This window comes from Penicillium verhagenii (genome assembly GCF_028828195.1).
Source record: "Penicillium verhagenii strain IBT 33310 chromosome Unknown utg000009l_segment0_segment0, whole genome shotgun sequence".
Taxonomy (NCBI): domain Eukaryota; kingdom Fungi; phylum Ascomycota; class Eurotiomycetes; order Eurotiales; family Aspergillaceae; genus Penicillium; species Penicillium verhagenii.
Window position 1 is genome coordinate 1,329,624 of NW_026643173.1, and position 27,832 is coordinate 1,357,455.

The window sequence follows — 27,832 nt, forward strand, 5'->3', positions numbered from 1 at the left end:
TCCAGATATTCTATACTCCGCATCTCTTTCCCCGATCGCATATCTTTATTGCCAGGTGCTGATATTTCGCCTTTCAATCCCCTAGAGAGGTGATATCGATTTCCCGCCAATTGCCATGGCCAGTCATTCGCAATTTGCTACCTCGATTAAGCGATTAGGACGACCAAGGACAAATGGCTGTGAGGTCTGTCGTTCAGCCAAGGTGAAATGCGATCAATCCCATCCACACTGCTCACGGTGTGCTCGCCTGCAGCTGCAGTGCTGTTGGCCATCCAAGAGAGCCGAGCTAGCCCCTACTCGAGGTTCAAGCGAGAAGCAGAGACTGATTTTACCCAAACCCGTTAGACAACAAACGCCCGACAGTGACAAAACATCGGACTTCTTACCTTCACAACATGAAAGTGATTCTGATATATCCTGGGCCAGTCCTTGCTCGGATCTTGGAAGTCTTCTCTATTTTCCGGTTCTCTTCATGCATGACATTACCCTGGACCACTCGTTGGTTCTCAGTGGGGATGAATATCTGGCCCTGAGTCACTACCAAGAGAGATTTATCTCAGACCGACTACTCAAGACTCCTCGATGGTCCATGCTGGGCTGTGTTTTTCAGTCCATCTCTCATATACCTATGCCTATGCATTTTCTGATTGCAATTTCTTCGATGGACCTGAACCGAAGGTCCCCTCGCCCAGCAATTAATGTCGGCGTGACCAGGACACATTTCCGCAAAGGGTCTGAAATGCTCATCAAAGTCATGAATCACGACAAAGAGCCACATCACTTCAGTACTCTAAGCTCTCTGTTCTTTTTATATTTGTGCATGAGTCATCGTGATATTCTGGATCGAAAGGCGGTTGACCAGCTCAGTTTGGCTGTTCTGAACTACATCCAACGATACAATCTAGACAAATTAAGTGCTGGTATCAAAGTTCCCGAAGATTCCTTCACTTCCGCCTGGCTTGATACATGTCGATCAACTGAGCCTGGTCTCATTGGCCGATTGCTTCTATTCCTAGTATCGGAAGATAGCAAGATGGGGTTTGAAGGGTGCGGCGGGCACTTTGCGAACCACCTATTTGGCAGTGACAATCTATATTGGCAAATATTCTTGCAGCAGCGATACATACTGGAGCGCCATTGGGGACAGGTGTATCCAGAAAAGGAGGTCATGCATGATCTCCAAACTACGGCAGTCATAGACATGGGCAACAAAGTGGGATTCCTATTTCACCGACTGAACGAATTGAGCAAGAAGACTCCGGAGCAAGCCACGCCCCATGATCCTGACATTGAGCGAGGAATCGTAGAAACGGAAACGGTACTTCAAATACCCACATCTTTATTTTGGAATGATTCGCAAAGCTCACAGCTTGAAATAGCAATATAGCTCTATTCTGAGAATGACCGAACTGTCAAAAGCACCTCGATCTTCCTTCTTGCGCACATCCGATGCCGCTGTGAGTGGCTTCTATTTTGTGGAGCTCTACTACTTTCGGTTAACGCTGAGGGACTGTACGCAACCGACGCCACCTCACATAATGTTCGCTATGACTAGCCTGATGAACATCGCACACCGTGCCTTCGACGAAGAAGACCCCTGGGGGCATGAATTATTCCAGCTCCCTCTCTTTATGACCGGTGTTGAAACAAAGGATCGAATCCACATAGAGTGGATCATCTCTAAAATGAGCAGGTCTCGCTTTCGGACAGCATTATCCGAGATCATAGTCATCCAAGAGCGGCTTGGGAGTCGGCTTTCTATGGCGCGGATAAGGCAGATCTTGAGAGGAGTCGAGACAAGTTTTTGAATTGGATTAGATATATGCATTCATGGGTCATGACTCAGTATGCATTTCGACGGCGTGATCTCGGCTTAAGCCGAAATTATGCGATATTCTACAGGTACAATTACATAGGAGAGAGAGATACTATATACAAATGAACAACGGGCAATCTAGAGAGCTCCGCCAACTTTCTCAACGATCCACATAGCCAACCGCACGTTCCATCCGACGCGACGCTCCGTGCGCATCAAATCCTCACGTGAGATGGGTGCGGAATCTTTCTGGAGTACCTCTGTCTCCTCGCCGAGTTTGCGCTTCAGCTCTTGGTCATTGGTGACAACTAGTGCCCCAACCTCAATATCAAGACTGTAGCTTCGCTTCGTGTAGTTGCTGCTGCCAACAAAGGTGAGACTGGGATGCTCTTCATTCGGCAATGTGATCCAGAGACCCTTGGCGTGGTAGGTCCATCCTTCCGGTGTGCCGACTGTACCGCGGCGCCATTCCTTCAGCTGAATGGAGTTGGTTGCCTGAGCATCGGCAACACGATCAAGGAAACGCGCCGATAGGTGCGTATAGGCTGCTGGCAGCATGCCTGAAATACCTGGTGAGCCATAGAATCCATTGGCCCAAGGCGAGGCAGTCAAAACGGTGCCTTGTGTAGTCGATGGCGCTTTGGAGTCGGTGGATGTGCTTGCGATCAAGAGTGAGGAGAGAACGGGGTGGATGTTGAAGTAGCCCGCGGTAAAGAGCCAGCGGGCTCCAGCGAATGCAGACGATTCGGACAGGAGGCGGAGAATACTGGTGACAGCCGGGAACTCGGTGGAAGTGTCGGGCTTGAGGAGCGGAGTGAACTGCGCGACGGGGTATATAAAGGTTTGGCTAGAAGTGGAGGGGAGAACAGGCTCGTTGTCGGAAGCTTGGATGAGGGGGCTGAGAATAGTTGATGCGTATCCGATGAAGTCTTCGGGACTGTCTAGTGGTGAAGGAGCTCCATTGGAAGTGGGCCATTCCAGGAGATAGGCGGAGGGATTGTTGGGGTCTGGCAAGACCTGGAAGCTCAGACTACAGACGCCATGGTGGATTCGCGCGTAATAATCGGCCAATGCCTTCGAACTGTACACATGATACCGATCCAAACGATTCGTGAAGTAGTCATCCGACAGGTTGGCTCTATATGAGGCATTAGCAATCCGGCTACAACGAACGGCTCGGTGGTAAAATGCTTACCCGGAGATAATGATCTCGTCGTCGATGCCGTACAGCTTCATGTGTTGCAGGCCCCAGCCCTCGTTGATTCGACGAGGGATGTGTTTCTTCCTCAAACCCGTCAGATTGGGTGTATGGTACATCCGAATATCCACCCTCTCGGGGCCAAATTCCTCCACCAAGGAGCAGAGCAACGATGCGCATGACGGGTTGGGGGTTTCTCGAGTGCCTCGTAACGCATCGGAAAGAATAGAAACTTGTAGGTCCGGGTTATCACGTAGAGCATCTGCCACGGTATCGATCAACTCGTATTCGGTCTTGCCGATGTAAAGGGTCGAGAGGTATACGCGACTGCGGGCATTGCGGATTTTGTGCTGCCGATAACGGATCAGTAAACGAAGTTGTAAGAAGCTCTCGCTCAAGATCACGAACCTTGAGAGTAGAGTAGAATTGGGCCGGCGAGTTCAAGATCGAGACCTCCGACGCTGAAATTTCGAACCGGGGCGCAATGCGATCCAATTCCACCGTGATACTCCCCAGAGGCGACGATGCCGGAGCAACGGATGCGTTAGCCGCAGTATGGGAGAACTTGCGGCCAACGATGTTGGGGCGCGCAATGGGGCGACGAGTAGCGCAGCGAAGCGCATTGCCTCCAACGCGACCGAACATGACGCGGAGAAAGCAAAAAAAAACAAGCTAATCAAAATAGTGAAATGGTCAAATAGTTCCCAAGAAGGAAACTATTGAAAGATTTCTGAATCGGGAAGGGACGAGCAGCTCATAGTGCAAACAGTGCAAACAGCCGGACTTCAATTCGCTTTCAACCTCGCGGCGACTCACGACACTGGGATTACACATTGTTTCTCACCCCCATTGCACCGTCACCATGTCGACCGTTCTGCGGACACTGCGCAATTTGCGCCGCATTGGCGTCAAGGTCCGTTCATGGCCTAGGTTTTTCTTATCTTACGGAGCTTAGGTATGCTAACTCTTTGCACAGGAATATGCCCACCAGATGCAGGTATGAACCTCGACCGCGGATATCAAGGATACAGTGATTGGAAGGCAGAGAGGACTAACCGTGGATTTTTCTTACTTTTTGGAATAGAACATCGGTATGTTCTCCATTCAAGGGTCCCGGAAGGCGCGCATAGCTAACTGGAATTGATCACAGGTGATACCAAGGCCGGAACTCTGATCGGAACCGACTCTTGGGGCAACAAGTTCTACGAGAACATGAGCGAGGAGCTGCCCCGTAAGACACCCAGAACGAAGCTTGAGAAGCGCTCTTAGAACGTCGAAACAAGAGGTGAAGTGCTGATCAAGGTTCTACTATCCCCGCACAGTCCGCACACGATGGGTCGACTACAAGACCAACTGGCCCGAGTACAATCCCTGTCAGATTGAGCCTGGCTGGTAAGTGTACAACATGAGCTTCTCGTGATCTGCAAGAATATGCGGTTTTTGTGCGGGACTGATCATGAAATTAGGCACGCTTGGATCTCCTACCTTGTTGATGCTCCTCCCACTACCGACAAGCTCCTTCAGTCCGGCCAGCGCGCCTTCGAGGTCCCTGAGCACCGTCCCAACCTCACCCAGACTCGTGCCGCTTTCAAGACCTACTCCACGTACGTATTTGAAGATATTTGTAACGATTTTTTGTGGAAATACTAACAATCTTTAAAGCACTGTCCCCAAGTACTCTGCTTGGACTCCTGTTGCCGCTCCCCGGTAAATCAAATCGGCCAGGGGCTAGCAAAATGAATTGAACTTTCGCACTCTCACCCTAGTTTTTTTTGCTCTCTTATATCCTGCAGGTACTTAATGTACTTGAGAGGAATGTACATAAAGTTGTGCTACTTCTGCTTTTCATGAAATTTTTATCTTATAGATCCTCGCGCTCTATATAAATTCTTTAAATATTGGATTCCACAAAAAAAGGAACATACAAAACGACACCGATCAATTGATCAGTATACATAGCTGAATCTTCCGCCCTTGTCGCTGGCTTCGGATTTGCGGCACTTGAGTACCTAGCATTTACAGACTAGTACACATGTGCATACTTCTTACATACGACATCAATACATGCATGTGGCCTGGGTGCAGCCTACACCTAACATTTGAACATTTGGACGAAGAAGACTTAGAGTCCTTATTGATGGTACAGACTTGAGAAAAAAGACGATTTTCCATTCCAATAAATGCGAAGATCAAAAATATAAAAAACGCTTGACTAAACATATCCAGTCCTGCTCTTAGTTCCCGGTTTGCAGTAAGGACATGGTATCTCAAATGTTGAAAAATGAAGAAAAGGGGAATCAAACGTGACCAGTCCGAGGGAAACCAACTAGATACAAGAAAGATATTAATTAAACATGGCGGCTCCTTGACGTGCCTTAAACTTCCTCAAAGTACATATAGTCCGGAGCCGATATTGGACCAGTGTCGAATTGGTCGACGATCCTCAAGCTCAATGCACCACCACAGAACTTCTTTTAGCTTTTCGACTTGTTCTCCGGCCTCATAGGCACGAGATAGCGCATACCATGCCTCGGAGTTGTCCCAAGAGCTGCCGAGCTTAGTGAGTATGGAAAGAAGGCCGTAGGCACGGTCGCGAGCTGCGAGACGATGGAGGTGCTTTGGGTCGACCTCATGTGGGGAATTGGCCACTGACACTACCCGTGGCATCATGGCTACCTCAGGTGTCTTTAGCTCATCAGCTGAGATGGCCCGAGCTGACTTGAGTTTAGCACTGGAAGACAACAAGGATAGACGAGACACGTTAATATCCACATCCGTCTTGGTTGTTTCAGGAGAAAGCTTCTCGTCCCAGATGTCTAAGAGGAGATTTGCGAGAGCAATGGTTGCAATGGGGTGCTCGGGACAGCGCAGGAGAGCATCCTCATAGTATTTCATGGCATGGTGGGGCCTGTTCTGTGCTTGGCATAGAAGGCCCTCCTCAGCGTAGAGGTCCGCCCAGAGTTCCTCGGGACTCTTGGCAGCGGTCCAGCCACGCTTGCTAAGATGGCGAGCAGAAGATTCTTCGGCGGCGGCTAAAGCTTCCACTCGTATAACTTGTTTGGAGGCTTCTTCGCAAGCTTCGCGGGCATCATCAAATAGAGAAGCACGACGATAAAGACCAGCGATAACCAGCCAAATCTTCACCAGCAGGGCAAGTGCGTGTTTCTTGGATTGTGTGATGGGGAATTTGGTGGTGACGTTGGTAGGAGAATCGAATCGCTGAGCTGCGGGACGGCGAAGATCGTGACGCAAGGGTTGAAGTTGGTCCTCGTGGCCAACGGGGGTAGGTGGTAGTTTGTGATGGTGCAGAGGGTGTTTGACGACGGGAGATTGTGAATGTTCTCGTGGCACGGGGGTCGAGTTTCCAGACACTGCGATGCCAACCTCATCTTCATGAGGGGGCACAGGTGGGCCTTGATCCGGGTGTCTTTCGGACCTATAAGAACTAGTGCCGCGTTTCTGCAGCCTCTTGGAGTCTGATCGTCCAATCCTGAGGCTTGAGTCGTGATCTTCGTCAGTGACCTGAATTTCTGGTGCATCATAACCGGAATGGCCATTTGGAATCGACGGAACAGGAGGTGTCGCAGAATGTGAACTGGTCGAACGATCACCCCGGCGTTCTGGCAGCTGAGACATCCTGTTACGGTGGAAGATACTGCTACGGAAACTCTTCGTTGTTCCCGCTGAGCTCTTCGGGGGTACCAAATGATCCGACTTCGAGTTCGACCCTTCGTCAAGGTCAAGTTCTTGGAACAGTCTACCAAAAAGACTGAGCAGCTGTTCAGTCTGATTAACAGCAGCCTCCGGGCCTTCGAGAACCTCAGTGAATGCAAGCTGCGTAATACGAGTCTGAATCATGCGTTCCTTCTCCCGGCCCTGCAATCGACTAATCACCGAGCGCTTGGGACCAGCTGAACCATTTTGGGAATGTCTTGAAGATCGTCGGTCACGGTTGCCTCTAGAGAAAACTTCCGAGGGGAAATGTTCAAAGGCTGCCTCACACGACCGCTCGGCAATATCAAATTCCTGCTTTGCACTGAGCAACAGCGCAAGGAGATGCCAAAGTGATACAAGGTCTCTTTGTTTTGAGAGGTCCTCAGTAATAGGTGCCGAATTGTGGGCCGCCAAAGCGGACTTGGCGTAGTCGATTGCTGCATCAAGATCACGGTTTTCCGCTAGGGTCAGAGAAAGGGTGTAAAAGGCAGAGAAGTTCGTGTCTTGTCCGAACTCGGGGTTGATGCTCCTTTCCAGATAATCAATCGCCTCTCCACGGATCTCGTCCCGAGACTCATTCAAAGGGGTGTAGCTAGCCCAGTTGGCAAGGCCAACTCCGACTGCTCGGTATGATGCGGCCAAAATAGGAATAGGAATATCTGGAGAATTGGTACAGTTAGGACCGTGTGAAAGTAGGAGCTTGCCGTTGCTCTGACCCTCTATTTGGCTTGTCGCCTGCTTGTCGAGATACTCTTTGATCAAGTCCGTCAAGTTCTTGGCCTTTTCTGCCTCCTCGAAGGACCCAAGTGCACACAAAAGAGTGACGCCCTCTGAAAGAGTTTGCAGCAAGATTGAATCCTTTTCCAGCTCTCCGTATTCGGCCGATTTTTCGGCTCGTTTTTTGGCAGCGGTAACGATCTCGATATAAGAATCAAGGGCCTTGAAAGCGAGATCAAAGTCTGCCAGTGCAGCATGTACATGAAACAGACGCCGGAGGATCAAGTATGAATGATACGTTTTGGTTGCGGCACGATACAAAATCTGTTGTCTTGAGTAAGCCCCATTCGAAAAGAAGATTAGCCTTCATGTTATGTATGTTATTACTCACGTCCAGGACATTGCGGCCCACGGCATTTTGCCCACCCTCACCAAGGTCCTGGTCCTGCCAGTCGGGGCCACAAAGAACTTCCCAGTTGCTAATAACCTGCTCCACCCATTCTTCAACCTGGGAATTGTCGGAACTAGCTGTGGGGAATTTCACCTCCCGAAGCAGGGCAGTCTCACAAATACCTTCGATGCGACGGAGCTCACTGGCAAGCTGCGGGCGTTCCGGGCTATCATGCGAAAGAGGATAGGTCAAGCCATCCTGGAGGACGATTGTGAGGAACAAGTAGTATGATTTCCAGATCGATGTGCGCGAAGGTTGACCCGGGGCACCCGCATACGCAGCCTTGGGAGAGCCCTGTCCTTGTTTGACTGCAGGGTGTACCGACCACAGCCGAAACAGCTTGAGTGCGATTTCCACGTGCCGGGGGTCTGAGTATGGGGTTGCCGTTCCAGCTTCTTCACTGGCCATTACGGCCCCCTTGCCAAGGAGAGTCTCGGACCAGCTGAGAAATTGGGAATTGGGATTGTTGATAAGTTTGCCGTTGCTCAGCCATGGAATCAAGGCTGCGTAAGTGTCTAGAGTTTCATCGATGCTGGCAACTGTAGACTGTGCAGATCCTAGATGAAAGAATTTCTTTGGTCAGTTCCATGTCATCTGGCATAGACAGATGTTTCAAAGGTCCACAGAAACCGGCATACCCTTAATATAGCATCCCTTGACTAAACAGACTTCGGTCCAATCGGACAAGTCATGTCCTTCGCTGAACAGAGAGTCAACAGTGGCCGCGAAATTCTTGGGCAGGCGAGATGCCGCCAGCCCCGGCTCATTGAGTGTCCAGTGAACCCATCCCAAGCAGACCTGAGCTTGTAAGATCTCTTGCGGGGTACCATCATTGTTCTCGATTGTTGTCAACAAAGCTGGGATCAGCTCAGGGAGGTTGGGTGTAGCTGTCGCTTCGGTGGTCGTCTTCTGATGAATAAATGCCACCACTCGCGATTCGGCAGTTGCGGTTTGAATAACACCTATCGGTTGGGAGATCTCCGGGTTAGCGCGCAAGCCACTGACGCGGGGAGTAGCTTCGTCAGTTCATGAACCTACAAGTCTTTTGCGGAGCGTGCTTGGTGACCTTTCGGATCAACTCAGGAACTTCCTCCCATTTGCCCTGGGCCCGCGCCTGGTCTAGGGCAGCGATATAACGTTGTCCCTTCTCGACATTGCCTCCCTAGTGCCGACGTCAGTATATTGGGAGTGGGATTGTTTCCGTTTTCGGGTTGTTGATTTGGATGTGTCAACAGAGAGATCTGTTTCTCCAAGTTCCACGACACTCACCGCCATGATGACCGTTATTGGGAATAATGCGCAGAGGAAGATGCTGAAGAACAGTACATGCGGGCTGCGAGAGAAACAAGTGTTCGGGGCCGGAGAATGATCGCCCAGGGGATGTGGAGGCCTTGCGTATTGCTTTGGTATGTAATTTTACCCGAGGCTTCACATTCTTACTGTTTTACTGGTTTGCCCATCATGTGGGTCCGAGCTTTTTGGCAAAAAAAAATTACCGATAAGAAACTATGTATCCTACATTCTCTTGAATTCCCCAGGAAAAAAGAACCGACCTGCTCTGATCTCAAGTTCGAGATCGAGAGTTAGAGACAGTTCATCATGACTACAACTACTTTGCGTGCGGTCACCCATCGCTTGACCACCACCCCCGTCGAGCAATTGCCTTCGATAACTGCATTCCTTGCGACCTCGCTGACCGATTGCGCCGAGCTTCTCTCTGCGCCCCAAGCTCAAAAGTCAAAGACCGAGTCGGATAATAGCGTCCAGATTCACAAGCTGAAGACACGGTTGGCTACTTTGCTGCAGGACCGTAGCATTGAGGGACGATGGACCGCAGTGGTACTTGTCAAAGCCACCGTCGAGGCCGGACAATGGGAAATCTTGCGCGGCTATGAGCCAATTGTTCGTGGCTTGATTAGCATTCTGGCGGTATGAGACATTCTGCATAATCTACAGATCTAGATCAATATGACTGACAATTGACGTTCCCCAGAAACCGGATCCTATCTCCACAAGAAAGATGGCCTTGATCACCCTGACACGCATCTTCCACCTGACCTACCAGTACCCGACTCTTGTCCGAGAAATTACCACGCCTCATCTGCCTGCGTTTATTACCGCTGCCCTGAACTTGGTCTCGGTCATCACCAAGCTTCCTTCGGGATCTACTCGCAAGGCCAAGCCCAACACACCGTTCATGGTGACCGTCCTTCAAGTCTGCTTGGAGTTGGTTCCTCGGCACCCTACTATCTTCCGTCCTTTCGGATCTCAGCTTCGATCATTGCTGACTGAGGTCCTGGGCTCCTCGTCCCTGTATTTCCCCGACGGGGTGATGGATGTTGCAGAGCAACTCTTTGCCTCGCTGCATAAATGCGCGCCCAAGGACAAGGCTGGATCCGGTTGGACAGAAGACTCCAGAGCGACGGTTTTGTCGATCCACCGAGCAGCCGATCATGTCTTCCGCGCCGTAGTCGAACAATGGGAGTCTGTTGACGGGGGCTTGGTCTCGGCTCGCCAGAACTACAGCTCAGACCTAGCTGATGAAGGCACCGATGCACTGGGACTCCCAGCCTGGGAGGGCATGCATGCTGGTTCGGACAGATTAATCACTCTGTTGCGACTTTTGTCAAACTTTGTCTCCATGCCATCCGCCGCTACTGTGGCCCTTCCCCTAGGCTCCATTCTCGATGTTACATCGCGCCTGACATCCGTGACCGTCCCTTCAGATGAAGGAACCCGATCGGGTGTGCAAATCAATCCTCAAATTGGTCGCGACGAGCGGGAATCTCTGTGGGCTGAGTTGCCTCGCATTCACATTGCCTGCATGAACTTGCTTGCACATGTAACCAGTGTGTTGGAGACCAGCACCACACCCATCTCACAGAACATCTTGGAACAAGTGACCTGGGTATTCCGGAATGAAAATGCCAGCCGGAATGTGCGCTTGGCTTCATATGACCTATTGAGCACCGTGATATCGCTCAATGGTCCCGCTATGTCGAAGCAGAGCGCATCCTCCATCACCAACGTTTTGCGTGCCTGCTGCAACGATCTTCTGCCTTCGTCCGATGATTCTGGCTCTCAAGTCAAGCCACAAGCCGATGCCAAGTCTAAGGGTAAGAATGGCCACGGCACTGCCAATGCGGACTCCTTCTTGAACCCCGACATTCAAAAGAACCGGAAAGTGCAAACATCTCAATTCGCTGAACTAGAACGGGCCGCGTCGGGTCTCTTGCAAAGCGTTTTGACATCCATTCCTCCGCAACTCATCATTGGATCCCTCCGCGCCGAAATTGACCGAACGATCATTCTTGTCTCCGACAAGGATGCCATGCTTGCAAGTGTTCTGAACCCTGTGCCAGCTATCAAGGGCCGCGCTGCCGGTGCCAGTATCATGCCCTTCCTGGTTCGCGAATACGCCAATAACATGGAAGTGGAGGCTCTGGTTCGCCCCAGAATGCCTGTTTTGATGACTGCCCCGGAGCTCGACTCTTATACCGAGGCGGAAGATGAGCAAGAGGCAGATGAGATGGTTGATGAAGTATACGATGCTGCTCCCGAAACCGCCGAGTTCTTGAAGGTTTCGGCTCCTGCGCCTGTTGAAGCAAAGGCCGCAACTCAGATGCCGATGCACAAACGGACATATGTTGAGGAGTCTAACATCCAGACACCTAGCTTATCTGCTCCCTCTAATGAGGAAGTGCAATCTAAGAAGGCTCGCTTGGAAGAGACGCAACAATACCCCGTCGTCACTCGGACTTCGACCTCTGCTTCGCAATTAGCGGAAGCTGATGCACCTGTGCAGATGCAGCCCCAGGTTGTATCCCAGGCTCCGATTGCTCCGCCCGTGGCTGCCCCGTTGCCCGAAGAGGACGAAAGCGACGATGATGGAATGCCCACTTTGAACATGGATTCTGATACCGATGACGAGGATGATGAGGATGTCAATATGGAGGGGTGATCATATAATTGAACCGAAAGTATATATTAAAAGTTTGTTGTATGTAAGAATTCTTGCTTTTGGCCCTGATGCCCTCACCGGGCTCGAGCGTCTTTCCAAGTTTTCCATGAAAGCCTATTTTGACCTCGATGTGTCTATACACATGCATATATGTGGTTCTTTTCTATGTTCTTTGATCTAAATTACTCGTATCCCACTGCCCCAATAAGTTCCATCATTCCAATGACTGAACCATTCGCCCTGCCAGCACCACCATCCCTGGCCTTCTCCTAATCCCAGACCGCGGAGGGGACTGATTGGCACAGGTTCCATCAACCATAGCCCACCCCTGGCAAAGTCATCGGCGATGAAAGGTCCCGAATACAGCAACCAGGAAAACACAATAAGACCGTTTGCAGTACGTCGTACCCACCGTGGAATACCGCTGATGGGCAGTTTCGAGAGTACCATAGTATGGAAGGTATGTTCAACGATGATGGCCAGGCTTTGTATGAAAAAGAATAAGAAAGGCCCAGTAAGGGGTCGAGTCTCAGTGAACTGTGTATAGCTGCCGCAAGCATGCACCAGCCCGCTCATCGAAAACGCGACCACGACATAGGTTATGCGTTTAATTTGTGGGTTTTTTCGCCATGAACTTGGGAGTAGTGATAAGACCCATCGCGCTGTAGAAATGAAGCCGTGTCTGAAGAGCTGGTGCCACCAGGTTCCCCAAACACCCGCTAGACCTTCATCCAACACAGATGAAAAGAATGGGCCAAAGGTATCAGCATACAGCCACGATACGTCCAGTGGGGCAGCTGTTAATTTGCGGGAGGCATTGGGGAATGCTAGGGATAATCCGAGAAAGAAGATAGGACTGAGGCAGGTAACATATTGGAGGGCGACGTAGACTCCCATACAACTGACAAAGCACCGATAGAAGCGAACACCCAAGGGTATAGATGTGAGGAAGGAGAGGGGAAATTGAGGTGCTAAATCAGTCACGACTGTGTTCCGAAAGTAGGGGTCCCGTATCATTATAACTTTCAAAGCATCAAGGGTAAGATATGAGATGAGAAAGACGCGAAATGCTTTTGAAAGACAACTTTTTGCAGATATGTAATCCCCGTCATCCTCTGAGTGGAGATTGCTTGCCAGGAAGCCAGAATGCAGATGTGCATGAACTTTTCGAGGTAGCCTACCAAGTCGAGGAGCACGCCAATTCCACTCCGGGCCACGGAGGTTGAAAAGTAGACCTGCACACCACTCCATCCGATGTGATAATTTGGAGGGGTAGGACTGCCAACGAAACTGCACCTGCTGGTCTGTGGGGGTGTCCTCTGGTAAAGGTGCTGAGCTGTCATCCAAGCCATTGCCACTTGAGCTTTGAGTCTCAGATGAAGCCACACGCTCAATGCGTTGAAAGTCATTCTCAACATCCGAGAACACGAATAGTGTGGCACTCCATACCAGCCACCATGCCATCATCATGCCAATCATATATCCATTTCCGCCTAGGAGAGCTCGATGATTCTGAATAACCTCCAGGGCAAATGCCAAGCTCAGTGCAAAGACCAATGGTCGAAAATACCTGCCGCCTCTGGACTGGGGGATGACCAGAGCGATCCAAGAGAGTAAGTTGAAGAAAACAACATGATAGAGAAGAAGTGGCTTAAAGCTGCCCTGTCGGAGTAGAGAATCTAGCTCATATTCGTTTTTCTGAGCAAGGTATCTGGACCAGCCAATGCGGGGATCAGCCATGCGGAGAGGGAGCCACTATTCTCGGGAGCTTGTCCGATCTGGGGATCGCTCAGCACGGATGTATATCAGAATGGGTGTACAGTGTCTTATCCCTGCAAAAAGAAAAAAACAGCGAGATACGAGATAGTGAAACGGTGGGGATTCTATCCCTGACGAGTTTTTTATGCTTGATCAATTTGAAAATATGAAAACCAACATTGAAGGAAAAAAGCGTAAAGAATCAGTCCAATGCAAGTTCGTGTGACATTGAAGTTGTGTGATGCAGGGCGGTAATATATCTGCCACTCAATCACTCAACTAGCCAATTTTTTACCGGCAAAACAGAGAGACCGCCTGCGGTGGAGTTCCTCTCCTACACCGCCATACAGTGACAGGCACGTGACTACGCGTCCCCGCGAGCGCGTGGTTTCCTAATCCGGACTAGCGAATGCCGTCGTCATTATTCTTAGTTGATACCTATCACTTTATCAAGTTTTCGACCTTCCAGATTCCTTTGACGTCCTAATCAGTGCAGAAAATGCGCAGTACCTGAATTCAATCTCGCTCCCTGGAGTTACAATCTACACGGTGCAATTGGCGTCATGCCGCCGAGAAAGCGCAAATCCGATGTTGTCGATTTAGTCGAAGATGAAGATGACGCTCGTGCAGCAAAAATCAATCGATCAGCCCCTTACTTGGACCCACAGAACATCAGTAATGGAGAGAGATTTGGCCAAAGTGCTGAGTTTCTGCCATTGAGCCAGATCTCTCAGTTTGCCGGCGCCGATGATGAGGATGCACAAGCTGCTGAGCTTGTTCAGGGGAGTCAAGCCTTGGACGAGTCTGGGCTGTCTAATACTATGCTTTATGGTGGGTACTTTCTTGTCTGCTTTTTAAATCTGAAATTATACGGGACTAGCTCTGAACGGTTTCACAGGCAGTTTGGAGACCAAGATTGTGGGAGTTCGTTTCTACCGGGGAATCGCTACCCCGGGAGAGTATGTGATCTTGAAACGAGAGCCCCGAAATCAATACGATCGCAATGCGATTCGAGTTGATAATATCATGGGCATTCAGATCGGCCACATTGGAAGGGGACTTGCTGCCAAGCTCGCTCCCTATATGGTTCGTTCAAGGATGGATCCGATTATATCGTGGAACTTTGCTTACGACTACCTTAGGACCCCAAAGACCTCCATGTTGAGGGAATCTTGTCTGGGGAAAAGCGGGATTATGACTGCCCTGTGTTGTTGCGCATGTACGGTACAACCGACCCAGAGGAGAGGATCGTTCTAAAGCAACGGATGCAGAAGGATAAACTTCCTGTACGTGAATTGGTGGAAGCCGAGCGTCAGGAGAAAAAGCGTCAGAAGGAAATGGCCGCGGACCGGGCCAAAGCTGAAAAGGCGGCTCGAGTCATGTCACTCAAGAGAAGTGCGGCCGGGTGGCAAGGCGATGAGGAAGCGGAGAGATTGTTTGCCAACCTGAGCACGCCAACAGGTCTCGGTGAGGACACAGAAACCATAGAGGAACTACTCAATCAAAGTAGCTCGTTCAATCCCAGAGAGATTGGACAGGTTGTGGAGAATTTCGGACAAAAAGAGTCCGACATGGCCAAGATGCCTATGGTTGATACTCCAGCTGGTCTTTCTACCGAGCTACTTCCTTATCAAAAGCAAGGCTTAGCGTGGATGATCAACCGCGAATCCCCGACTCTTCCACCACCTGGTTCCGATGCAGTGGTTCAGTTATGGAAGCGCAATGGCAAGAATTTTACCAATATTGCAACCAACTTTTCATCATCCACTGAGCCGGTACTTTCCAGTGGTGGAATTCTCGCTGATGATATGGGCCTTGGAAAGACGATCCAGATTATCTCCCTGATCCTGGCCAACTCCGAGCCCAAGACATCGGGATCCAGCAAGACCACGTTGATTCTTGCCCCAGTGGGTGTAATGAGTAACTGGCGGAACCAGATTCAAGACCATTGCCGAAGCGAAACCATGCCGCGTGTTTTAATCTACCATGGAGCTGGCAAGAAAGAGGCTGCAAATCTGGCCAAGTATGACGTGGTTATCTCGAGCTACGGCGCCCTCAGCCTGGAATACAAGGCGTACATGAAGACCGGGAAGAAGACACCTGCTAATGGCATTTTCGCGGTACAATGGAGGCGAGTTGTTCTTGACGAGGGCCACAGCATTCGAAACCCTCAGTCGCAAAGCTCTCAAGCAGCTTGCGCCTTGCGCGCAGACTCTCGTTGGACGCTTACTGGAACGCCAATCATCAACACTCTCAAGGATCTATACTCGCAAGTGCGCTTCCTGAAGCTTTCTGGGGGCTTGGATGATATGGGTGTTTTTAACAGCGTCCTGATCCGTCCTCTCACATCCGGGGAACCTGAGGCTCGTTTGCTTCTTGAGGCCTTGATGGGTACTATCTGTCTCAGACGGCGAAAGGACATGGATTTCATTAACCTCAAACTCCCCAAGCTCACTTCTCGCGTTCTTCGTGTCAAATTCCATCCTCATGAGCTCGAGAAGTACAGTGCCTTCCAATCCGAGGCAAAAGGCGCTTTGTTGGAGTTCAAGGATAAGCAAGGAACATACTCCCATCTTCTGGAGGTCATTTTGCGCCTTCGTCAAGTTTGCAACCACTGGGCCCTGTGCAAGAACCGTATCGACAAGCTCATGGAAACCCTGGGTAAAAACAAAGTCGTGGAACTTACTCCGGAGAACATGAAAGCTTTGCAGGACATGCTGCAGCTTCAGATTGAAAGCCAGGAAGTGTGTGCGATCTGTCTTGATAACTTCGATCAACCCGTAATCACTGCTTGTGCCCACTCATACTGCAAGGGCTGCATCGAGCAAGTCATTGAACGACAGCACAAGTGCCCACTCTGTCGTGCTGATATCAAAGACAACACAAATTTGGTCGCGCCAGCCAAAGAATTGAACGGGGAGGATGAAGGCAGTGTTGACGTGGATCCCAGCAATCCTAGTAGTAAGATCGAGGCTTTGATCAAGGTTTTGACTGCTCCAGGTCAGGCACCTGGAACTAAGACGGTGGTCTTTAGCCAATGGACTTCCTTCCTCGACCATGTGGAGCCCCATCTGGCTCAGCGCGGGATCAACTTTGTTCGGGTTGACGGCAAGATGAACGCTGAAAGACGCGACGTGTCCATCAATGCCTTCACTACCAAACCCGAGTGCACTGTTCTTCTCGCAAGTCTCAGTGTTTGCAGCGTTGGACTTAATCTCGTTGCTGCCAACCAAGCCATTCTCGCTGATAGTTGGTGGGCCCCCGCTATTGAGGATCAAGCATTGGACCGCGTGTACCGGCTGGGACAAAAGCGAGAGACTACTGTGTGGAGACTCATTGTGGAGGACAGTATTGAGGAGCGTGTGCTAGACATCCAGAGCCGCAAGCGTGAATTGATGCTTGCTGCATTCCGCGAGACGGGCAAGAAGAAGGCAGAGGACCGAGCGACTCGTGTGGCGGATCTTGAAAGTCTTATATTTTAGAAGGTCTAGTGATCTACTTGTATGTGCTACATCCAGATGTGGATGGCCATATTAAATTAATTTCGGGTTTATATCGTTATGAATCAAATATTCAACGAACATAAATTGTAATTCATGGTATGTTTAGGGTTTAAACCCCACAAAGAGGAAAAATTAAACAGTCACACGAGGTCTTACCCCAACATGAGAAAAGTTACTCCGCCTTTTTCGCAAGTGATGGATCCCGAAGTCGGATGTGATTCCTTCCCAACTCACAGTCCAAAACCTTAAATGCTTCCCTGATCCATGGATACGTCACATCCGTATTCCGACCCTGGACCACGACATTAAAACATTTTCAACCTCCAATGTCCAACCTATGCGCCTAACATGGGCCCCAATTAAGGCCTAGCACCCTCAAATCCGAATTCCAGATATGCAAGCACAGAATGTCCAGCTGCGATGCCCCCGTCGACGGCATCACCGGCGCATACACGGGCAACAGCTTCGCCATCCAGGCCGTAATCGCCAGTCTCCTCGGCTGTGCCCTCTACAGCGCCCTCGAGCTCATAGTCCTCGTCTTCTCGATCTTCCACATCTACGGTGGTCTATACTTCTGGAGCCTGCTGATCTCCGCCTCTCTAGGCGTGATCCCCGATGCGCTGGGCCTGATCCTCAAATACTTTGAGCTCGCCCCGATATGGATCCCCGTGACGCTTTCGACGGCCGGTTGGGCCGTCATGGTGACGGGCCAATCGCTTGTGCTCTATTCGCGACTTCATCTTGTCGTGATGAATCGGACGGTGCTGCGATTTGTGCTGGGCATAATTATCTTTGATGCGATCACGATGCAGACGCCGCAGATTGTGGCGTCGTATGGGGCGGTATATGCGTGCCAGACGGGGTTTCCGAAGTTTTTCAATATCTGGGAGAGGGTTCAGTTGACTGTTTTCTTTGTGCAGGAGATTGTGATTTCGTCGTTGTTTATTGTGCAGACGATCCGGTTGTTGATGTCCTATCCGTCGCGTTCGAAGCGGAGAACCAATATTATGTATCAGTTGATTATTATCAATGCGGTGATTATCTTGATGGATATTGCACTTTTGGGTTTGGAGTTTAGTGGGCAGTTCATAGCGCAAACGGTGACGAAGTGCTTCTTCTATACGGTGAAGCTCAAGTTGGAAATTGCCGTGTTGTCGAGACTAGCTTCGTTTGTCAAGTCAAATTCTGATCAGGGGTCCTCGGGGCTGAGTCGTCTAGAACAGCACTCTTGACCTGCTGCATGTGTTCTCATCTTCAATTATTTGTTCATTACATAATCACTAAAATGAATACTTCATAAGTCATAAATCTTAGAAACTTTGGGACATGACAAATGCCCAACTGCAGCACTAGACGAAGAGAAAAAGAGAAAAAGAGAGAAAAGAAAAAAAAATGTTGTTCATAACAACATTGAACCAAATGAGGTCCACCGAGAACTAGATGATTAGTTCCAGCAAGCACTGGCTAAATGATAAAGCAGATAATTGGTAGGTAGATGGCAAATCAGAAAAACAGGACAAACCAACAGGATAGGCAAACAACATGAAAACTGAATTGGGGTATCATAAACATCTAGAAATCAAGAATGCTCAAAAGGCTAAAAAAATATGCAAAGAGTCGTTGAGAGTGCATGATCCAGGCTCAAGCCAAGGAGTTACGGTTCGGCCGCAGTCTGGGTAGAAGACGGTTTATCGCCATCTGGTGCGGTGGTGTTGGGGACCGTGCCTTTTTCCATCTCCTTTTCTGGCTTGTCCCGTGATTGGCTTGGTTGGCCGGGGAATTCTTGGGTTTGATTGCTACCCCCAGTTCCGCCAAGAGGTGTGGCCATCATTGTGCCGCCCATTAATCCAGTCTGCGCGTCTGGAACTGCTAAACTGATGGCGTTTGAGGGGTGCTTTGGATCTGACATCATTTGGATGAGAGCGTGAGGTGGGCCAAGGTGAGGTGGGCCAAAGGATCGGAAACCACTGGGGTAGTAATGGAAATTATTGGGGTATCCAGGGAGGATGAAAGGCGCCTGCTGATTCCCCTGCAGCGGCGAGTTCTGCGGTCTATCAACCCAGTTTGCTGAAGTAGATCGTTGAGCAGAACCATCATATGCCATGGAAGCCGAACCCGGTGATTTGGATCCAGGTTCTGTGGCTGTTTTTGGCTGCTTCGGGTCCCGTGCTGCCAGTGTACGCAGTGTCTGCTGAATCCGAGATGCTTGGGAATGATAAGGCGGCCGAACGGGCAGAGCGGAATGATAAGACAGAGAATGCTGGGCGCGCTGGGATACTTGCCGGCTCTTCATTTCTTTCGCATATGCCTCTGGGTCCTTGCGTTTGAGCTGCTCTAGAGCCAACTGATCTCTGGCGTGTGAAATCTCTTCCGTTGACAACATGTCAGTCGCGTCATGTTGAACGTTGGAAAGAGCAATTTCCAAAATCCCGTCAGCGAGATCACCATTGGCGAGGACTTTGTCGAGAACCTCAGGATCCTTCCCAAGAACATGATCAACGGATTTTCGAGTTCCCTGTTCGACAGGAAGCAGATACTCTGTATGCACCTTGCGACTCCGACGAAGGTCACTTTTCTGGTCAACCACGCGGATCATAAGCTGACCCTTGAACGTTGTCAAATTGAAAATCCTCTCCTCAAAGGTTCCTGCGGCAACAAAGCGATAAACAAAGACGGGCTTTGTCTGACCAAGGCGGTACGCACGCCCAATAGCTTGCTCCTCCCAGGCTGGGTTGAACAAGAAATCGAAAATAACGACACGGTTTGCTCCGTGTATGTTCAGGCCTAGCCCACCAGCCCGAGTCGAGATGAGCATAATGTCAAAATCGGATCCCTGGTTGAAGTCTGTGATAACAGACTGACGCTGGGAGGTCTGAACGGTGCCGTCGATGCGCCTGTATTTTCGGCCACATTTTCTGAACGCGCTTTCGAGGTGGTTCAGCGTGGGAATACTTTGTGAAAAGACTAGAATCTTATCACCGACTCTTTTCGACTCGTCCAGAATTTTTTCAAGCAGCAATGTCCTATTTGACAGGACACAATGGTACAAATCAGGCACTGTGTCCAAGAGTTCTCTGATCCGTGGAACCAAATCTGGCGGCAATGCAGCGTTCTCGTCTGTTGAGGATGCTGCCAAGGTATCTTGATCTCCACTTCTTGGTTCCTCTCGATCTTCCAGCCTCTTCAGAAACGGTGCTGGATGATTACAGCAGAGCTGCATAATCGCCAACCACTGCCATATCTTGCCAAAATTGCCCGATGATTTGACTTCCTCAACGAAGATATTGTATGCTTTTCGCTGTATTTCAGTCAACGGGATGTGAATGAGAAATTCTGTTTTCGGGGGCAAATCGGATGCAAGTACGGAATAACTTGCGCGTTGTACTTTGGGTTCTAAGACACCTTTGAGAACTTCCATCGCGATAAGTCCTTTCCTGCGCTCGTCTTCGGTACTATCAATGTAGAGACCGGTCTGTATGGGATCCATAAACTTCTCCTTGAACGAATGCATTGACTCCATGTAGCCCGGTGCAACCCAGTCAATCATTTGATAATATTCGGCCAGGTTGTTCGCCAGGGGCGATCCCGTCATTGCGATTCGACTCTTGGTTTTGAAAAGAGCAGTCACTTTGCTAATAGCGGAGTTCTCACTCTTCAATTTATGTGCTTCATCAGCAACAACGATGTTGGGGCCATTTAGCAGAGCGTCTTTCATCAATTTGTGGTCCTCGGGACTGAGTTGGCTTACGCCGTGATTGACCAAGTTGCGGAGCAAATCGTAACTCAAGATAAGCACGCCCCCATTCTTTTGCCAATCTAGAACGGTTTCCAGTCTTTCCAGATAGTTTGGGACACCGCTGGCCGTGACCGATCTGATTTCTCCCAGGTGATGGCCAACCGGTGCCCAGCATTCAAATTCTTTGACCCAGTTGGGGATGAGAGATGGTGGACAAAGGATGATAGTTTGGGATCGATGAAGTCTCTCTGGGACTTGTGCTTTGATCCTAGGGTTTTGGGAAGCAGCGGCTTCGCCAATCGTGACGAGAAGAGAAATCCTATAGAAGAAAAAAAAATGTTAGTCATTATCTACAGCTTCGGGCAAAAGTACACGTACACTTGAAGGGTTTTGCCTAATCCCATCACATGGGCAAGCAAGCATCCCTGGGGCTTGCCACTGTCACAAAGTTCCCGCCACATGAATTGAATTCCGGCCAGCTGGTGTGATTTGATGAATTTTCCAATGGTCGGAGGAAGGTAGATTGCAGGATCTTTAAAGGTGACCGCCTGCCTTGCCGGAGCACTGTTGCTCAAGCCTCTTCTTTCAAGTCCAATCATGAACTTCTCACGAGCTTGATCCTGCAATGCCTTTCGTTTCACAGCACTGGTTTGCGTAGTGGATACTCTGATTCCTTTTGGCATAGACATCCTTCTTCTTTTCGAAGTATGATGATACACTGAGCTGGTATCACGTCGTGAAGAATTGGGCTGCGAGGCGTTGTAAGTGCTCACGAGCGATTTTAGCTTGGTAATAAACCTTTTCGAGATTGCTGTGCCATTTGCCTCATCCTCAATCGCAGTGAGTGCCTCCTTGAGCCGCGGGCGTTCGAGTCCAGTTGAAGTTAGGCCAAGACAGTGGTACCAGGACACAAACAAAGCGCCCAGGCGCATCGTGAGCTTGTTATCCACTGGACCAAGGGCATCCAACGTTCGCTGGTTGTTCATCATGGCTCGGATCACTTCCTGAATTCTTTCGCGATAGATTGAATGATGTAGTGAGCTCAGGTACTCAGGAAATCCTTCATATTCGCTAGATGTCAATTGGGTGACCATCTTTGCCAACAAATGGAGGCGGTTCTTATTCTCCTCGATAGATGAAATACTCATATTCTCCACCGTCTTAAGAGCATCGGCGTCATCACTCTCAAGTAATGAATCGGGTTCTTCGGTGCGACTTCCGGGTAATCGTTTTTGAGACAATTTGTAACCGTCGGAAATTGACTCCTGGGTGGTGTCGCGAGGCCGTTTAAGGCTAGTATTGACAAAGCGCGGTGGGTTCCGACTTTCGATGAGAGGAATCTCATTGCCCTTGTCATCAACATCGGTGCCTAGAGGAGTAGGGTTCAGAGGTGGAGTCTTTACTGTGACCTCCTTATCATGCTCCTGCTGTGGCGAGGTGGGCATGGAATGGTCAGGTGCATCATTCACATCAAGCAACTCAATGTCCGAATCACCCTCTTGGCGGAAAGGACCATGGAAATCATCGGTACGCTTGTCTTGACCTGATTCATTTAGACGTCGTCGCTTATTTGAGGCCGGGCTTGTCGATTCGTTGCTGTGAGAACAGGGTGAAATCCCTAAATTGGGGAAATCAGTTTCCAATCCGGAAGGCATTCCTCCCGAATGAAGTGCCATTGACGAATCATGACTGCCGCCTTGTTCTTCGAATTCATCAAGCGTGAAGGTATCATCACCATTGTCAGATGAATGAGAATCAAATTCTTGGTCAGTCGACCCCACACCAAAGCAGTCTGTATCATAGATCAACACATCATCTTCATCGGAATCATCGGATTCATCTCGCTCCGTAGTGGAATCTCGGGTTGGGCGTGCCACATATTCAGGGCAATTATCCAATTCCAGAACATCCAGTTGCCATCGCGCGTGGCACCGATCAAAAAGTGTCACGTCCAGGGCTCCACATGCTCTTTTGAATGCCCCATGTGACTTGTAGGATTCGGCCTTTACTGCATCCTGTAAAGCGTTCATGCGTTCCCGGAGTGCCTTCGTCACTTTTCTCAGCATGGTTTTCTGATACTCGAGTGTACCATCTTCCCGAAAATATTTCCACATCCCATGTGCATCCGGCAGAATTTTGGGAAGAATCTCTTGGTTCCACCATTCCTCTTTATTGGCAACATATTCAGCCAAAAGCGTGTCACACTCGTGTTTGGAGATGGAAGAGGAGTGTGGTGCTGCCGGGCGTGGGTTTCCAGGATCGGGATTATCTTCTAGTACTTCTGCCCAAGTATCCTCCTCGTACTCTTCGTCTGAACTGGACTCTCCGTAGAGAGGAAGGACTTCTTCATCATCCTGTTGGGCCCATTTGATTTCCAACTCAGCGAGGAACTCATTTTCTCGTTTGCTTCGAGATCGGCCTCCAGTGATTGGGGGGGTTAAGCCATCTCTAGCAGTTTCATACAAGTCTGATATGTTCGTAAGAATCCCTTTGGGCCGGGAGGTTGCATCTTGTGAAACGGGTCTTCCCAATATGGTCTGGTTTGTCGATGGTTGCAAAAGTGTGGGTTGGATCCTCCGTTTCTGCTTTGGGGCTCCTTGAGCAACGCCACTTTCTTTGTGGGCCAAATTTGGGTCTTCATGATCGAGATCCATCACAGCAGGTGAATACCCGTGAGATGCTGTTTGTAGAACAGGCGTCTGAGAAGTAGCAGCTACTACATTCTTAGATGCCTTCTTTTGTGACTGCTGATATTTGGAGGACTTCTCCTGTAGCCACTGAATGGCTTTCATCAGCATAATTCTATGGCCATATGCTTTGACACCCATGTCCTTGAGGCCATCGTTGTCGACATGCATAAGTAGCTCTCCAACTATTTCATTTTCACGGAGAGTGTTTTCAAGCCAAGTTGCATCAGGTCGCGGGGTATTTGAAGATTGAGCCCATGGTGCAGGACCTGAATCACAGAGGAAGCTCACAACTTCATCAACCGACCAGTCAACAGGGTCAACATTCCCCGGTCCCATACTGGCGCCAGGGGGCCTAATATATATTTGTATGTTAGTCTGGAGGTTTATAAAACGCGTAAACCAATAATTGGTCTGGATTTGAACTGACCACCACTGACCCCCACTGACCCCCAGCGTTCAAGCAAGTGACAACGCAGTTGAGGAAGATTCAAATAAATCAAGATTGAAATTGTAAAGCTCAAGTGCTGAGATGATTTTGAAGCAAAAACAAGCACGGGAACGAGGGCAAAGACAGGGATATCACGACGAAAGAAAAAAGAATTGCAAAGGAAGACGCGTTATCGAAATTGTGACAAAGAGAAGAAAAACAAGTGCAATCATTCGGAGTTAAGTTAATAATTAAACGGCCATCTTAAAACCGAATTGGGTGTTGATTTGATCTGCCGTATATACCCTGGGCGGTCACCCGAGGGCGGTCTGGAGGGCGGTCTGCGAAGGCGGTCTGGATGCAGTTGCCAACTTGAAGCTGGTTGGAAATAGATCGCTGACAAATTGAAGCGGGGGATTGCTAAGTTACTCTAGAGTCTTGAGAAATATTCTATCTTCGTACAATCAAATCGAAGAACGACGCCATGGTTGAATCGATCTATGCCAACTACCCTCCCCAGCTGTCTCCTGAACAGCAGGAGTATTTGGTTACAGTCAGTAAAGATTGGGCTATTCAAAATGGTTTGGCAGTTCGCCCATCACCTGCGATTTTCCCCAAGAGCGCAGATCCCAACTCGGTATTAGCAACCAATGCACCGGTTTCACTTTTCCCAAGCCCATTCCCAAAGGCTTGTTTTGAGGAGGCCCAGGCCTTGCAAACTGTATATAATCAATTATATGCAGCAATCACAGTCAATGAAGACTGGCTAGGGAAGATCATCGAAGAGTAGGACCTCTCGAATGTTCAATTGTCAAGGTATTGTTGCTAACTTTCTGCATTTATAGCCTCACCGACGTTGATGACTTTGTTGCGAATCTATGGAAAACTCATCTGGCTGTGAAGAAGGAGGGCTATGTCCAAAACCTGTCACTGGGGCTTTACCGTTCCGACTATATGGCTCATGTCACCCCGAACCATGCTCCGGCTCTAAAGCAGGTTGAATTCAACACCATATCTTCCTCATTTGGTGGCCTGTCGGCTCTCGTGAGATCGTTACATACCGACCTTTTGAACTCACCGCTTTGTTACCCGCCTCATCCTCTCCTGCAATCCGGAACACCGCCCGATAACACCGCTGTTGAAACCCTCTCTGGAGGTCTTGCAGAAGCCCACAAAGCTTACGGCTTGTCAAAGTCCTCACCAGAGGTTCCTTTGTGTATTCTGTTCATCGTTCAAGACGGGGAACGGAACGTGTTTGATCAATTGGCCATCTCAAAGCGACTTGAAAGCTTTCACAAAATCCCTACCTTCCGCGTGAAAAGCAACGAAATTTTAAATCAGACTTCCATTCCTGCCACAGACCCTTCTCGGCCATTAATCTACCACCCGCCTCACTCGCCAGCCTCTGCTTTTGAAGTCACAACCGTCTATCTTCGTGCGTACTACTCTCCCGACGAATACACTTCCAACCGTGATTGGGAAGCCCGGGCCCACTTGGAACGCTCTGCAGCTATAAAATGCCCTACCGTGCTCAATCAATTGGCTGGTTGCAAGAAGATTCAGCAAGTACTGGCAGAGCCGACTGGGCCCGATCACCTGTCCAGCTTCTTGAAAGACGTGGACCCTGCCATTATCAAGAGACTACGGGAAACATTTGCCCCGCAGTATGATCTCTCCGCTAGCGGACAAGGAAGGGATTTGGCTCTCAATCCTGAAACTGCGATGAATCATGTCTTGAAACCACAACGTGAGGGCGGAGGTAACAACATCTACAAGGCGGAGATTCCAGGCTATTTGCGCTCCCTTCCCGAATCCGATTGGAAGGGTTGGGTTTTGATGGAGTTGATCAACCCTGCGGCCAATGCTGAGAATATTGCACTGCGAAATGACGGAGAGGTCCTTCGCGGAAATGTCATTTCCGAGTTAGGAGTTTATGGCACCATTTTGTGGGAAAACACTGGAAAGATTCTTCACAACGATGAAGGTGGATGGCTTTTGCGCACAAAGGGGAAAGAGGTTAATGAAGGAGGAGTTGCCGCTGGTTTCTCTAGCCTGGATAGTGTCATTCTTTACTAGCATTTTAGAAATACAGGACAACGAGTAACGTGAATAGATTATATCTATCTTTGGTGGACATCTCTTGCCCATTGATTTTAATTGGACTGTTGTATAGTAGAGTTGATATAATTGCTAAAAGTTACTAGTGCCTATAGGTACTACTCAGATCGATCGACTTTGGGAGTCATATACTACCATTTGCGCATTCATCGCCTCTATTTATACTAACTACCAACGAATTAAATACAGTATTTGTTCTTTGATTACGCATTCTAAATAAAGGCTATGTTGACGGAGCCTATTGTGTGAAGGTGGTCCGCATCATACATGTCAGTATATACTGGTAGTAGACCCTCTGATTGATTTAATTGGTTAGCGGTTCTATGTACATGTGTGCTTACAACAGTGTTGGTTGGCTAGCCACTTCAACACCTCAACCTCACCAAATGAGCAATAAATTTCCCTTCTTCCATTTAATCAAGCGTCCTTCCCGTGCCCTCAAAAAATACAACTACGATCTTCACCTCTCTTGTTACGTGAAGCCCAATTCCTCCTTCAACCGGGTGACTGCAGTGGGAACCAATCGAATCGACGTGTCAGTCACGGCAGCTCCTCGTGACGGAGCAGCGAATTTCGCCGTGTCGCAGATCATTGCGGATGTGAGTCTCAAACGTCTCAAACGTTTCACTGAAACTTACACCTCACAACAGATCCTGACAATTTCGCTGACATTGATCCAGGTCTTCCAAGTCCCCAAATCCACTGTTGAGGTGATCCGCGGAGCCAAGGCGCGTCAAAAAACACTATGCATCACCGAGCTGAGCATCGGCGACGACCAAGAGGCCTTTTTACAACAAGCTACACAAGCACTGGTTAATGCGACCGAGAGAAAACACTCCAGGTAGCCAGATTCGATATGCCAGAGACTCGAGCATGATCGATAGGCTCTGATGTTCTGGCTGTGTCTCTAAACCCAGCCATGGCATCCCATGACGCAATTTAATTCATTCCTGGCAATGATTGCTTCGAGAACACATACATACAGAGCACAAATTACAATTGCGAAATTTCGACAATTTCAAGTTCCTCATCCAAACACGCATTTTCGATTGCCAGCATGATCCCCCCATCGGTCACAGAAATGGATACGAGAACAGATCCAACGCTCGATTTCGTCTTGAATAATATGGACTAGATATTCTTCAAGCTACAGCTGCAAGCACAAAATTACTCAGGTATCGAAGGGATAAGCCTAACTAAAACTCTTTCCAGCACCACCATACCCGGCTCTCTACCTATAAAGCCCCTGAATGAAAACTACGTCCGCAACCTCCTCGAGGACAGTGGGCTCAGTTTATTGAGTTTCTCTTACTTTGACAGCGGAGCTCACTTTGGGAGAAAATATTGCCTCGCGTGAAAATAATCCTGCATATGATGGAGAACAAGGGCATTTGTAATGGCTACTGGTTTCGGCTGCCATGATCTCGGGGCTGGTTATTGTTTATAGTGGTGTCTGTGCCCTATAATTACTTCAAGCTCTTTTCCGGGCGTGCTTCTGAATATAATGGGCGGGGATGATAATTGCATACTAGTTGACCAGATCAAACTTATTCAAGGGCATTTCAAGGGCATCTCAAGGGTATATACTATCAATCGATTACTGACTAGTCAAAATTTGTCTAACAAAATGATGTGGTGCATAATAATTTAAGGCGATGGCATTAAACATTGGATACTTCAAATGTTCTTAGTAAATACCAAGGTTGACCATAAATTAAGGGGGGTGTAATGACACGCAAAAAA

At 49.2% G+C, this 27,832-nt stretch overlaps 11 protein-coding genes across 11 annotated transcripts; 7 read left to right on the forward strand and 4 right to left on the reverse strand.

Moving 5' to 3' along the window:
• Window positions 1–115: 115 nt before the first annotated feature.
• Window positions 116–1,387, forward strand: N7466_009547 (Zn(II)2Cys6 transcription factor domain-containing protein; the record flags this gene model as incomplete). The annotated part of the gene is made up of 1 exon (XM_057168936.1): window positions 116–1,387. The coding sequence occupies one exon, from the start codon at window positions 116–118 to the stop codon at window positions 1,385–1,387; it is 1,272 nt and encodes a 423-aa protein (XP_057017642.1).
• A 567-nt stretch (window positions 1,388–1,954) lies between these two features.
• Window positions 1,955–3,659, reverse strand: N7466_009548 (CDP-diacylglycerol--glycerol-3-phosphate 3-phosphatidyltransferase; the record flags this gene model as incomplete). The annotated part of the gene is made up of 3 exons (XM_057168937.1): window positions 1,955–2,954; window positions 3,012–3,364; window positions 3,423–3,659. 3 exons carry the CDS (start codon window positions 3,657–3,659, stop codon window positions 1,955–1,957), a joined length of 1,590 nt encoding a protein of 529 aa, XP_057017643.1.
• Window positions 3,660–3,876: 217 nt separating this feature from the next.
• N7466_009549 (complex I NDUFA12 subunit family protein) lies at window positions 3,877–4,725 on the forward strand (the record flags this gene model as incomplete). The annotated part of the gene is made up of 7 exons (XM_057168938.1): window positions 3,877–3,927; window positions 3,991–4,011; window positions 4,099–4,105; window positions 4,165–4,245; window positions 4,337–4,406; window positions 4,481–4,618; window positions 4,677–4,725. The coding sequence occupies 7 exons, from the start codon at window positions 3,877–3,879 to the stop codon at window positions 4,723–4,725; spliced, it is 417 nt and encodes a 138-aa protein (XP_057017644.1).
• Window positions 4,726–5,399: 674 nt separating this feature from the next.
• N7466_009550 (uncharacterized protein) lies at window positions 5,400–9,171 on the reverse strand (the record flags this gene model as incomplete). The annotated part of the gene is made up of 5 exons (XM_057168939.1): window positions 5,400–7,769; window positions 7,837–8,453; window positions 8,535–8,858; window positions 8,935–9,058; window positions 9,166–9,171. 5 exons carry the CDS (start codon window positions 9,169–9,171, stop codon window positions 5,400–5,402), a joined length of 3,441 nt encoding a protein of 1,146 aa, XP_057017645.1.
• A 324-nt stretch (window positions 9,172–9,495) lies between these two features.
• Window positions 9,496–11,857, forward strand: N7466_009551 (RIX1/PELP1 family protein; the record flags this gene model as incomplete). The annotated part of the gene is made up of 2 exons (XM_057168940.1): window positions 9,496–9,825; window positions 9,890–11,857. The coding sequence occupies 2 exons, from the start codon at window positions 9,496–9,498 to the stop codon at window positions 11,855–11,857; spliced, it is 2,298 nt and encodes a 765-aa protein (XP_057017646.1).
• Window positions 11,858–12,034: 177 nt separating this feature from the next.
• N7466_009552 (wax synthase family protein) lies at window positions 12,035–13,597 on the reverse strand (the record flags this gene model as incomplete). Its single annotated transcript, XM_057168941.1, has 1 exon — window positions 12,035–13,597. One exon carries the CDS (start codon window positions 13,595–13,597, stop codon window positions 12,035–12,037), a length of 1,563 nt encoding a protein of 520 aa, XP_057017647.1.
• A 581-nt stretch (window positions 13,598–14,178) lies between these two features.
• Window positions 14,179–17,097, forward strand: N7466_009553 (DEAD/DEAH box helicase; the record flags this gene model as incomplete). The annotated part of the gene is made up of 3 exons (XM_057168942.1): window positions 14,179–14,446; window positions 14,514–14,701; window positions 14,758–17,097. 3 exons carry the CDS (start codon window positions 14,179–14,181, stop codon window positions 17,095–17,097), a joined length of 2,796 nt encoding a protein of 931 aa, XP_057017648.1.
• A 428-nt stretch (window positions 17,098–17,525) lies between these two features.
• Window positions 17,526–18,350, forward strand: N7466_009554 (uncharacterized protein; the record flags this gene model as incomplete). Its single annotated transcript, XM_057168943.1, has 1 exon — window positions 17,526–18,350. One exon carries the CDS (start codon window positions 17,526–17,528, stop codon window positions 18,348–18,350), a length of 825 nt encoding a protein of 274 aa, XP_057017649.1.
• Window positions 18,351–18,772: 422 nt separating this feature from the next.
• N7466_009555 (putative SNF2 family helicase/ATPase) lies at window positions 18,773–23,880 on the reverse strand (the record flags this gene model as incomplete). Its single annotated transcript, XM_057168944.1, has 2 exons — window positions 18,773–21,173; window positions 21,233–23,880. 2 exons carry the CDS (start codon window positions 23,878–23,880, stop codon window positions 18,773–18,775), a joined length of 5,049 nt encoding a protein of 1,682 aa, XP_057017650.1.
• A 575-nt stretch (window positions 23,881–24,455) lies between these two features.
• Window positions 24,456–26,047, forward strand: N7466_009556 (glutathione synthase; the record flags this gene model as incomplete). The annotated part of the gene is made up of 2 exons (XM_057168945.1): window positions 24,456–24,757; window positions 24,817–26,047. 2 exons carry the CDS (start codon window positions 24,456–24,458, stop codon window positions 26,045–26,047), a joined length of 1,533 nt encoding a protein of 510 aa, XP_057017651.1.
• Window positions 26,048–26,475: 428 nt separating this feature from the next.
• N7466_009557 (DUF167 domain-containing protein) lies at window positions 26,476–26,934 on the forward strand (the record flags this gene model as incomplete). The annotated part of the gene is made up of 1 exon (XM_057168946.1): window positions 26,476–26,934. The coding sequence occupies one exon, from the start codon at window positions 26,476–26,478 to the stop codon at window positions 26,932–26,934; it is 459 nt and encodes a 152-aa protein (XP_057017652.1).
• Between the last annotated feature and the right edge of the window lie 898 nt (window positions 26,935–27,832).